The 12,898-nt window shown below is 44.5% G+C and overlaps 1 protein-coding gene across 2 annotated transcripts in view; it reads right to left on the reverse strand.

Moving 5' to 3' along the window:
• The window catches only part of CTIF (cap binding complex dependent translation initiation factor), a 419,667-nt gene that overhangs the window by 134,131 nt on the left and 272,638 nt on the right, over window positions 1–12,898 (reverse strand). For both annotated transcript variants that reach the window (XM_082254608.1, XM_082254607.1), the window contains one exon: window positions 3,900–4,347. In XM_082254608.1, coding sequence (XP_082110734.1) covers window positions 3,900–4,347 — 448 coding nt within the window. The remainder of the gene's footprint in view (window positions 1–3,899; window positions 4,348–12,898) is intronic.

A 12,898-nucleotide genomic window follows, 5' to 3' on the forward strand; every position in this document is an offset into this window, starting at 1 on the left:
CCAGCCATCAAGGATGGTTCACCTTCCATTTCTGACGCTGACGGCAACTTATTATTAAGATGTGCTTTTACCCAGAACTCGTTTGTATTTTATCCCTTTATTTAATAAAGCCTTCTATGGGAGGATAATGCGCTAGGCCGGTGTGCCCTTGTGTTTGTTTGTTTTTTTTCCTTATTTAAAAAGGCCTGTGGGTGGGTACAGTGTGCTGTGGAAACAGAAACACACAAGAGTCCAGATGCAGGTAACAGAACAGTACTGAAACTGAAGTTCAGCAATATCCAATAAGCCCAGCGGGAAGGCAACCCAACCAGTAGCACTCACGGGATGTAATAGCGATAAGTAGTAGCAATAGGTCTCAGGTATGCCGACAGCGTCTGTCCCAAAGGGGGGGGGGGGGGGGGGTAGTATGCAGCTTGGCCAGTCCGTACCCAAGTGGGGAGGCTTCCAGGTAGCATGGAGTGTCCCAGCACTTTCCCTACTTGTCTGGAACCTCTCACTGACACTAAACACAGTTCCTGACAGACGGGTGATCAGTCCCTACTCTAGCCACATACAAAATAGACTCTGCCTGACCCAAGATGGTCACCAGAGACAGCATGCAGGTACCATCAGGCAGGATATCAATTTACCACTGCTCAAGAAGTCCCAGCAATATATGTGGGAACCCTAGTGTTCCACAGAATCCCTGTCCCAAAGGGGGGGGTAGTATTCAGCCTGGCAAGTCCGTACCCAAGTGGGGAGGCTTCCAGGTAGCATGGAGTGTCCCAGCACTTTCCCTACTTGTCTGGAACCTCTCACTGACACTAAACACAGTTCCTGACAGACGGGTGATCAGTCCCTACTCTAGCCACATACAAAATAGACTCTGCCTGATCCAAGATGGTCACCAAAGTCACATGGGAACCAGCATCCAATCGAATGATGCTCCTCTGTGACAGAGGAAACCATACAGGGACCAGGTTCCTATCGCGGTGCTTTTCCACTGCATGGAACCGAATGGTTTGGCTCGCTTTTATGCTTATCCACTGCTGGTACCGCATGGTACGGTACGGCGGCGCTTTTCCACTACATGGAACCGAGCGGTACGGCTCGCTTAAACAGTACCACCTCAGTTGTGGTTCCAACAGGGCCATACCGGCACCATATCCCACAATCCTTTGCATGCAGCCTTGACTGTTTGTCACTACTAGCCACTGATTGGTCAGAGAATCATTGTTATCCCACCTGCTTACTTTAGTACTACTTTAGTGGAAAAGCAAACCATACCAAACCGTACCGAACCGTTCCAACACCGTACCATGCAGTGGAAAACCAATCCGGGCCAAGCAGGGCCGAGTAGAGCCGAGCCTGTACTTGCAGTGGAAAAGTGCCATCGGTTTCCTTCTCCCCCTACATTGCCACAGCGGATGAACACCACCTGCAGTGGAGAAAATAGACTGCACCCGCCTACCGGCTGATCTACAGAGATCTTGGAACCCCAGAAAAATAAAACTTGTCACTTCTTACAACACTTTACCTATTGGGTTTATGTCAAAGAGTGTGCTCCAAAACGGACATGATTCTTATATCATTCTGATATCAGCTGACATTTTTCCTTGTCGGGTTGGTAAAATTGCCCAAGCTGCTCATCTGTTCCTCAGGACAACAACATTACTTTCCCTTTGTGCTAGATTTGATAAATGAACCCCCTTTAAATGCAGGTTCTGCACAGCCTTGGACTACTTTCAAAGGAAGGCCTGATAGGAAAAAGCAGTGATGATTATTAAACCAGGAGCTGCAAATTAAAGCATCTGAGACTTTTCAGCGGCACATCTGCCAGCTAAGCGGCTGAAATGTTCAGCGTCCTCGGCTTCTAGATCTGATTATAGGTAATTGCTGGCTACTTTTCATAAGAACCGAAATAAGATTATATACATAATATGCTCGGACTGCGTTCTGCCAGATAGCTGTGCATAACATCACACGTCCTTGGCTTGCTTAGAATACGCACATTACTGTGAAATTATTCATTAATAAGGAGTATGTCTAAGCAAAAATAAATAAATAATTTAGTAAATCTCCGCAATACATTTCACATTGCATAACAATTCACCATGTTTTGTTTCTTTAACCACTTGCCGACCGCCCAACGCAGATTTACTACTGCAGGGCGGCTTGGCTGCGCATAATCACGTACATGTATGTGGTTATGTGCACGCGGTGTCGGTGGCGCACGCATGTCACCGGTGGCGTGCTCCAGCTGTGATTAGACACAGTGTGAGTCAGACCGCGGGAGGAGCGGGCTCGATCACCGCTGGCCTCCCAGGATATTCAGAGAAACTGACAGAAGAGCCGCCTGCCTATGTAAACAAAGCAGGCGGCTCTTCTGTCAGACCGAGGAATTCCCCTTGCTGAGACACTTTCATTTTGCTCTGCATGGACTCGGTGACCATTTCTGTGTAAAGTAAAGCAAGTACCGGTTGTGTGCTATAGGGGCACTCATGCATAGTCCCGAGCCAGCTCTCTATGTCCACAAGACACACATAGAATGGCTCAGCCCTGGCCCTTGCTCCCTCCTCACTGGCTGTGATTGACCCAGGAGAGCCGCTGCCCTCGTGCACATCACTAGATTGAGATTGGGTTCAGGTAAGTCTTAAGGGGCAGCTGCAGGGGGAGCTGCACACTAAAGGATTTTTACCTTCATGCATAGAAGCACTTTAAGAATATCTGCACTTTAAAAACACTTTAAAGTGTAAATTCCTAACTGGATTACAATTAGTCTGCTAAAGCACCATGTATCATTTTTTGGTATCTCATGGCTGCAGATCTCTTCCAGCCTCTTCCTGTTTATTATGCATTCACTCCAGGGCAGGCTGCACATCATTGCTCTGAACCAGTTTCCTGATGGTGACAGTGGACCATGCCTGATCACTTTCTGACAGCACAACTCTTAGGAAGAGTACTGAGGCAGGGTGCTGTGATAATTTCAGATTGCTATGTACAACACCCTTCCAGCCCCTCTCACCAGTCATGATTTGCCTGCCTTGCATAGAAAAGCACTGAGGCTAAAGCCAGGCATAGATGGACTAAATGTCAGTCCTTTCAGCAGGAACTGGCCGAATTTTGATCCATCTATGGGCAGGCTGGTGGTACGCAAGTCGATCTATGGATCAACTTGCATACAACCAGCCTGTTGGAAAATTATCTTTGCCGCTGGCTACAGCTGCATCAGTGCATTCTGATGACAGGGAAGTCTCCCCACTGTCAGAATACAATAGAGCAGCAGGAGGGATGTGGATGGGGAAATGGGGATGAAAGAATCTAGTCAATTTCTTTCGTTCAATTAAAATGACTCATGTATGGCAAGCCTAAGTAATGATGTACACAAAATAAACTAACTTTAAAAGGGAAATTAAAGTCTCCTTTTTTTGTTATAAAATAACAAACATGTTCTACTTTTCTGCTCTGTGCAGTGGTTTTGCACAAAACAGCCCAGATACCCCTCTTGGGTCCCTCGCCAGGGCCCCTCCCTCCTGCCCCTATAGCAAGCAGCTTGCTATGGGGGCACCCGAGCCAAGCTGCTGCTCTGTGTGTCTATTCAGACATGGAGCCACGGTTCGGCCCACCCCCTCTCTCTTCTCATTGGCTTGCTGACTTTGATTGAGCCAGTGGTGCCCACTGCTCTGTCTCAGCCATTAAGGAGGGAGAGTCCAGGACAGCTGAGGCACTCGTGCACATGGCTGGATTGAGATGGGGCTCAGGTAAGTATTAGGGAGCCTGAGGGGGGCAGCTGCACACAGAAGGTTTTTATCTTAATGCATAGAATGCATTAGGATAAAAACCTTCTGCTTTTAGAACCACTTTAAATAAGGTTTAGGTACTACAATTATTTAACTCATACAGGTGGTGCAAGACCTTACCTTCTCTCTTAGCCGTCTTCGTAGACGATCTTTTGAGGACTGGAGCAGAGTCACCTTAGGCCTGTCGCGTTCTTTGCTCTGAATACTGTCTTTCCTTTTGGCCTCGGACTCTGGCGTGCTGGTCTGCTGTGGCTGTTCCTGTATGATTTCTGGGCTGCTCTGTACTTCTAGCGGGATGTGTACTGTGCAAACTGTGGTGTCCTCTATCTTCAGGCTGTCCGTCTCTTTGGCATGTTTCTGAGAGTCTTTGTCGTTTGGCGGATGCTTCTGGTTGTGGTGCCATCTTCGGTTTTGACTGTAACCGTGGTGACCTTGCTTGCCTGAGGAGTGTGGCGCTTGGCTTCCTTGGTACTGCTTCTGATTCTCCCTGCTGTTGTGTTTGGCAGTAGCTGGTTGCTGCTCATTGTTTTGGGCCGGCTTGTTCCCTCCTTGTGATTTCTGCTGCCTCCTGCAATATAGAACACATACAGTTAGGGGCCTGATTTCTGAAGGTTGAAGTTCCTGGGAAATAATTCAGACACAGTTTTGCCTGTTTAGAAGGTTCCTCTGAACTATTTCCCCCACTCATTTCATCCAAAGATGGCCGTGTACTATACGACCTGCTGGGTTCATGTTTAGAATTTGAGGAAAATATAGGATGACAGTGAAATCATAAAATTAGGGGGAAATTGTCTCTACTTACCTTTACCACCACTCTCCCAATGCGCCACAGGCTTCTGCTCTGTAAACATCAGGATACTTCCAGGTATATGAAAGCAAAGGGGAATATTGTAGAGCTGGCTTTATCAACCAGAGTTTGCTAGGGGTTTCTTGAGCAATTTATTTTGGATATGTAACTACTGACTCCAGACATCTTTTTAGCTGTAAAGGAACATTCCTTCAAGTGCCTACCAATTTAAGGGGGGATTCTTCCTAATAGCCTACAATGTAAGGGGCATTTTTCCTAATGGCCAATGATGTCAGGGGCATTCTTACTTCTGACTATTTTTACTTCTGCCTATCAATGTAAGGGACATTCTTCCTAATGGCCACCGATGTATAGGGCATTCTTCCTATGGCCACCAAATTAAGAGACATTCTTCCTAATGGCAACCAATGTAAGGGGCATTCTTCCCAATGGCCACCAGAGTAAGGTGCATTCTCTCCAATGGCCACCAGAGTAAGGTGCATTCTCTCCAATATCTGCCAACGTGAGAGACATTCTTCCTAACGACCACTGACTGTCAATCTAAGTGGACCCTTCTCCACTGACCATCAATATAAATAGGCACATTCCACTGACCACCTATACAATTTTCACTGCCTCTTCCTGGCCATTTATAAATATTACCTTGTCTATTTTACTGTTACTAAAAATATATTTGTTGTATAGAACAGCCCTTCAGTGACAGACTAAGTACACCACATTCTTTATGCTCCCTGAGACCTTAAAGATATTTCAAGGGTTTGTCCTAGTTAAAAGGGTTGAGATTGGCTGCTACAGAGTGTCTTCTGGGGCTTCCGACATTACATCCAGGATGGTGGCACAAGCAGCAGTCTCTGGCCTTAAAGATGTCTACAAAAGGGTGGTAAACAGGTAAACAACATGATTATCTTATGGAACATTTTTTGTTGATGTAGTAGAGTAGTTTGGGACAGGGAACCGGGTCTCAGTAAGACAGAGTTTAGATCAGGCGCTCTCAAAATTTTTATGCCAAAGGAACCCTTGCAGTAATTTTCAGATCTCAGGGAACCCCTGCTAAGATTAGTCCATTGGTGGTCATTGAGAACATGTCCCTAAATTGGCGGTGGTCAGTGGTAAGAATGCTCCTTATGGTAAGGCCGCTGGCTCTGCCAAGCGGTGTTAGACCTAGAACTATGCAATCACATTCACATAAAACCCATGTGGCTATATCTGTGTGGATATACCAACTGGAGTATGTTCTGACACTCATTTGAGGCAAGAAAGCCAATTATTTTCATCATCAGTGGCTCTCTTTAAAGTCAGAGATTCCATGAAATCCGTGTGCCCAGGGTTCAGGGCTCCAGAGGAACACAAAGAAGGCTTTTTAAAAAAAAGTTTAAACTGGGGAATTGGTTATGCCGTTAATACCTTATAGTAGATGTAAACCCCAAATAATTGACCTTTTTTTGCTAAAGAACTTTTTCTCCTTTTTTATAAAATACAAGTTTTCCTCCTTTTTCATCTTTTGTTGAACCTGTTTGTCCCGGGTCAGTTTTCTTTACAACCACTTCCTGTCTACATGCCCTCTATGGCTGCATGGCATTTCTCAGAGTGGGTTCCCTCATGGTGACAACAATAGACAATACCTGCATAATGCATGTCCAGGGTTCGACGCTCTGGGATGAAAGGCTGGCAATATGGGAGCACAACTGGGAGAGGGGACAAAGTGTGGTCACCCTGTGACATGAACAAGTTTAATAAAAACTGCTAATTTAAAAATGATAAAAATCACTTTTATAGTTATATTAAGGACCGTGTGTTATGAACTGCCATTAAATAAAAAAAAGACTTACATTTTGTCACCCTATAACATGAAGTGCATGACCTTATTGGTAGAATCACAGGTATAATTTTAATTTAACATGTGAAAGGTTATAGTGTATGACAAATGAAAACATGTGATAACAGTAGAAAGAAAGGTGCGCCAAGCTTCTGTTCTGTCTCCAATACTGTTCAATCCCTTTACATCGATCAGCCATAACATTATGACCACTGACAGGTTACTAGAATAACATTGATTATCTAGTTACAATGGCATCTAAAAGTTGAGGGATACATTTGGCAGCAAGTAAACATGCTGTCCCTGAACTCGTGTTGAAAGCAGAAAAAATGTTAATCGCAGTTTGTTGTGAATCTGGCTGTGTAGCCGAGGGTGCCCATTCTGACCCGTGTCCACAGACAAGAGCTCCTACAATGGGCATGTGAGCATCAGAACTGGACCACGGATCAATGGAAGAAGGTGGCCTGCTCTAATAAATCAGGTTTTCTGTTACACATCTGCGGGATGTGCTAAAAAAACTTTGGGTCCTGTTATGGCGCTTTTCCACTGCATAGAACCGTACCGGCTCGGCACGCTTTTGTGCTTTTCCACTGCGGTACCGCATGGTATAGGGTCGGAACGGTTCGGTACGGTACGGTATAGGTTTGCTTTTCCACTGCATGGAACCGAACGGTACGGTACAGCTCTGAAAAAACAGTACCTACTCGATTGTGGTTCCAACAGGTACCAAACTGGTACCATATCCCACAATCCTTTGCATGCAGTCACTACTAGCCACTGATTGGTCAGAGAATCACACCCACCCCGTTGTTATCCCACCCACTTAACTTTAGTACTACTTTAGTGGAAAAGCAAACCTATACCGTACCGTACCGAACCGTTCCGTCACTATACCATGCGGTACCGCAGTGGAAAAGCAAACCGGGCCAAGCAGGGCAGAGTAGAGCCGAGCCGGTACTTGCAGTGGAAAAGTGCCATTATTCATGTGGATGTTACTTTGACACGTACCACTCACCTAAACATTGTTGTTGACCAATTACACCTTTTCATGCAAATAGTATTCCCTGATGCCAGTGGTCTCTTTCAGCAGGATAATGTGCCCTGCTACACTGCAAAAATGGTTCAAGAATGGATTGAGGAACAAAAACGAGCCTGAGGTGTTTGACTTGGCCTCCAAATTCCCACCAATCGAGCATCTGCGGGATGTTCTAGAAAAAAAAAAGGTATAATGCACGGAGACCCCACCTCACAACTTACAGGACTTAAAGGATTTGCTACTGAGGGCTTGGTGCCAGATACCACAGTGTACCTTCAGAGGTCTAGCGGTGTCCATTCCTTGACTTGCCAGGGCTGTTCTAGCAACAAAAGGGAGACTTCCTCAATATTAGGTGGGTGGTCATAAAGTTATGGCTGATCGGGGTACACACAAAGCTTTTCAAGGTTCTCGTAAAGGTGTTTGAATTCCAGCATATGAATCCAAGATCATACAGAAAGAGGAGCTATGCAGGTGATACAGTTTTCCTTGTAGAGACTTAGGAAGACCTCAACCACTGATTAAAAAAAAATTAAATAGAACACTCCACTCAAAAAAAAAAAAAAAAAAAGACAAAAAAGCATGGTTGTAACCAACAAAAAACACAAAGGAATAAAACTAATGCTTGAAATTAACAAAAATAGGGCAATAACCAACTTCCAATACCAATGAATATGGATTAAGGGAAAACCCGAAGAGCGACATTGATGTCAGAGCTGCACACTTCAAGACCAAGAGACCAAAAATGTTTTTGGGCACACAAAGAGCTGATGAGCAATCTCCCTCTAGACACAAAGAAGAGATTGCTAAAAATGAAAGTCTGCTCCATTTTCAGGTACGGCACAGAAATGGATTCCCTCACAATGTCAATGGACACAGTTTTAGTGCGCTAGTGCAGGGTTCAAGGGATTAAAGCAGGCAGTGACGAGGTGGTATAACGGAATACTGCACTATTTATCTTTCAAAAAGTGTTTCATAGTGCTAAACCTTTCATGCAGTTTCTAAATTGTTGCATTTGCAAATGTCAAAAGCAAATATAAAGGAAGAGTAGTGGTTAAAAAAAAAAAAAAGCACTTGCGGGTTTAACCCTTTTTTTTTTTTATATAATTCTCATTTAAGGGGGGCGTAGTAGGGGGGTGGGTCCTATGCCTACATACTTTTACCAATAGGTGTCCCTCATTCTCATCTCCAAAAGTTGGAAGGTATGGGTGTCCCCATGAGAAGATTTCCACTCAGGCCTTGTTCTGGTGACATCATTAACGTTTTGGAGTTTGGACAAGTCACTAGGAGAATGTTGGAGACAGACTGCAATTTAAACCCAAGAGGGGTCCTTATTAGGGATCAACCAATTATCGGCAAAGCCGATATATCGGGGGCCGATCTGCACTTTTCCCGATATATCGGAATCGGCCACCAAGGTGACCGATATTGCTGATACTTTGGGAAAGTGCTTGTACCGGAGTGATACCTGCAGCTAGAGGCATTTCCCTGGTACCGGCGTCCATAGCCGATGTTTGGCTGAGAAACCGCTCGGCTGTCATTACAAGGAGTGGGAGGGGACGCCCCCCCTCCCGCCGCTTTCTGCGGCTCGCCCAGGTCTCCTGTGCCACCGGGCAACTAGCTTGCACGGCCGCCGAAGAGAAGAGCCGATTAAAGCTGCATTCGGGTCTGATCGGGTCTTCATGTAAAAACCCGGAAGTGATGTCATGACATCACTTCCGGGTACTCGGCACCAATTTCAAACAAATTACAGCATTCAAGACGGCCAAACTTGGCGTTTTGAATGCTTTTAAGTGCAGAGGAGGAGTTTGGGATATTTTAGACCCCCCAGATCCCTCCGCAAGAGTACCTATAAAAAAAAAAAAAATGTTTTTAATGTACGAAAATATCGGCCAGTATCAGCTGATACCGATATGCGATGACCAAAATATCGGTATCGGCAATAAAAAAAAACGATATCGGTCGCTCACTAGTTCTTATCAATCCTAAAGCTGGCCATACATTATAACATGTTCTTGTTCAATTTCCTTTCGATTTACCTTCACCTATGTAGTGCAAGGACCTGTGTGATTGCATACAAAGTGGAAGTGTTTAGCTTTGACCTCATATTTTATGGTTTTGGTAAATCTAAAAGAAAAAAATTGTATAATGTATGGCCAGCTCTACTCTATTCCAAAAAAACAAAACATATTTTAGCTTTAAAGTGGTAGTAAACCCTTACATATTCCCAGTAAAGTTAACCTCAGGTGATAAATAGAGATGAAACAAATCCTCCTACATAGGCGGCATGCTGAGAGGCTAAGCCAGGTGCTAGCCCAGGGTTGTGGGCGAATCCTGACCATTTTGTCGCAATCTTTTCCCAGCCTGGACCAGCTCTGTTACATCAGCCAACAGCAGGCTTCAGCCCGCTGTCTGCTGAAAACGGGTCACAGGAATGCAACAAACTTCACTCCTGTGATCCACAGGAAAAGTACAGCCAAACAAGCTTTGTCTGTACTTCTCCTTAAACACACTATAGAAGAATATGCTTTGTTCATTTTTCATGTCAGAGGTTTACAAGCAAATACAGGACCATTCTGGAAGAAAACCTGATGGAGTCTGCAAAAGACCTGAGACTGGGACGGAGATTTGTCTTCCAACAAGACAATGATCCAAAACATAAAGCAAAATCTACAATGGAATGGCTCACAAATAATCATATCCAGGTGTTAGAATGGCCAAGTCAAAGTCCAGACCTGAATCCAATCGAGAATCTGTGGAAAGAACTGAAAACTGCTGTTCACAAACGCTCTTCATCCAACCTCACTGAGCTCGATCTGTTTTGCAAGGAGGAATGGGCAAAAATTTCAGTCTCTCGATGTGCAAAACTGATAGAGACATACCCCAAGCGACTTACAGCTGTAATCGCAGCAAAAGGTGGCGCTACAAAGTATTAACTTAAGGGGGCTGAATAATTTTGCACGCCCAATTTTTCAGTTTTTTATTTGTTAAAAAAGTTTGAAATATCCAATAAATTTCATTCCACTTCATGATTGTGTCCCACTTGTTGATTCTTCACAAAAAATTACAATTTTATATCTTTATGTTTGAAGCCTGAAATGTGGCAAAAGGTCGCAAAGGTCAAGGGGGCCGAATACTTTCGCAAGGCACTGTATGTAAGTAGGCCCTCTACGTTCATTGGAAACACTGGGGAATTGTTGTCCTGCTGTAATGTGGCCTGATTTTAAGCAATGCGTGTATGCCTTTAACATGACAACGGGTCATTAATATCACTAACTCCTAATAATACCGGCAAATATTTGACCCATTTGTCATGGTCATGTGATGCACGTGGGAAAGGATGTACTTAATATTACTGCATACCATTATTACTTTTGACAAAACACAATGGCCTCCTTTTCTCAGAAAGGCTGAAGTGGAACTGTGTAGGAGCTTTGCCACAACGACCATTCAGGCCTCTCTATTCATTCGTCTTAGCTCAGGCCCAAGGTTGGAAGGATGCACACGATTGGCTGCCAAGGGGAAAGCAGAGCTTTGATGAATGAGGCCAGGAAGATGCGGAGACGGTGGATATCCTCCTGAACAAACCGATTAAGCCGGGCCCAGCCTGTCTAAATTAAAGTGCTTCACTTAGAGCTTAGCATGAAATTCACAGGGGGCCTGAAAACTAGCCCAGCAGATGACCTATTGACTCAGCAAGGAGACCCGTTCATTGGAGCTTTGTTATGAGTAGCAGGGAAAATGACGACACCCTGGCCTGTCAGTCTCCCTCCAGGTCCCTGGACTCGGTCCCTGAAAGAGATACATTTGTGCCGCTTCCTTGTACAATAACTCACGGGTGATGATAGGCAGAAGCAGGTCAGCAGCTCCTCAGCACTTTCCAGAGTTAGTGAGGGCTCCTCGTCTGCACCATCTGCTATAACCATTAAAAGGACTCACACGGTTAACAACTTATATTGGAGATCTATTTAAAGGCATGGGGCTGCTGCTTCATTTCAAAGAAAAATACAATTTTGTTAAAGAAAAACAAACAATACCCCATAAATTAACTACATACCAAGCTTTATGCAAGACTCTTGTCTTCTGTTTTGCAGATACAGAGGAAGGCCATTCCAGTGTACTGCACACCTTCATCGAAGCACAAGCACGGTCTGTGGAAGAACCTCTCATGCAAACATGCGCAAGAGCACATCATACAATTCTTTTCCAGAAGAGTTGTGAAATTTGTCTTTAAAGGGTCAGTACACCCAAAGGTTAATGTGATATTAGACTATTATTAGGCTTACAGTAGCAGAGGTCCAGATTAGTCATGAGCTAAAGTTCAGGCTAAAACCCATTAGACCCAAACTGATGGGAAATGGTCATATGATAGCAGGCCGCTGGCTCAATAGGCTACAGAACAATGCGGCCATAATATGGCGCTTTTCCACTGCATGCAACCGTACCGGTTCGGCACGCTTTTGTGCTTTTCCACTGCGGTACCGCATGGTATAGGGTCGGAACGGTTCGGTACGGTACGGTAAAGGTTTGCTTTTCCACTGCATGGAACCGAACGGTACGGCTCTGAAAAACAGTACCTACTCGATTGTGGTTCCAACAGGTACCAAACTGGTACCATATCCCACAATCCTTTGCATGCAGTCACTACTAGCCACTGATTGGTCAGAGAATCACACCCACCCCATTGTTATCCCACCCACTTAACTTTAGTACTACTTTAGTGGAAAAGCAAACCTATACCGTACCGTACTGAACCGTTCCGACACTATACCATGCGGTACCAGCAGTGGAAAAGCAAACCGGGCCAAGCAGGGCCGAGTAGAGCCGAGCCGGTACTAGCCGGTACTTGCAGTGGAAAAGTGCCATTAGAGGTCACCAGCGTCCTCACCTTGGTTACACGCAGCTGTAGGGCGGGGGTGCTGATGGCATCATTCACCCAATATGGCCACAATGTCATTGACCAAAAATAAAATACTCATGTATATTGATTCAACATGGAGTAAGGGCTGGTTCTAACTATATTTTTAATTTCTCTCCACAAAGGGATTGATAGGTTTATAATCATTCTGATCACTACAACACAGAATTATTGAGGAGCCTTTGGCCCCTATGCCTGCCCCCCAGACCTTCATTAACACAAGTGACTTTTCGCCATATGTCTTGTGAGTGATTTAGGAGATACTAGATGTAAAAAAATATGTATACATATATTTGTTGGCAAAAAAAATAAATGAATTCTGTATATGTGATATATTGATATAAATGTTATTATATTCAGCAGCATATGAAACATTGTGTGATTGGTCCTGAAGAAGCTATGCAATCAGAGAAACGCGTTGACCAATGCGCTGGACTGGAAATTTACATACCTCCATTTTTTGGCATCTTAATCACAGATAATTTGTTAGGAGGTGTAGGTTTGGTAGTCCCTATATGGGACAAATGTTTTACAATAGAAGTTT

The sequence above is a fragment of the Pelophylax lessonae genome (assembly GCF_965119305.1).
Source record: "Pelophylax lessonae genome assembly, chromosome: 1".
Lineage (NCBI taxonomy): Eukaryota > Metazoa > Chordata > Amphibia > Anura > Ranidae > Pelophylax > Pelophylax lessonae.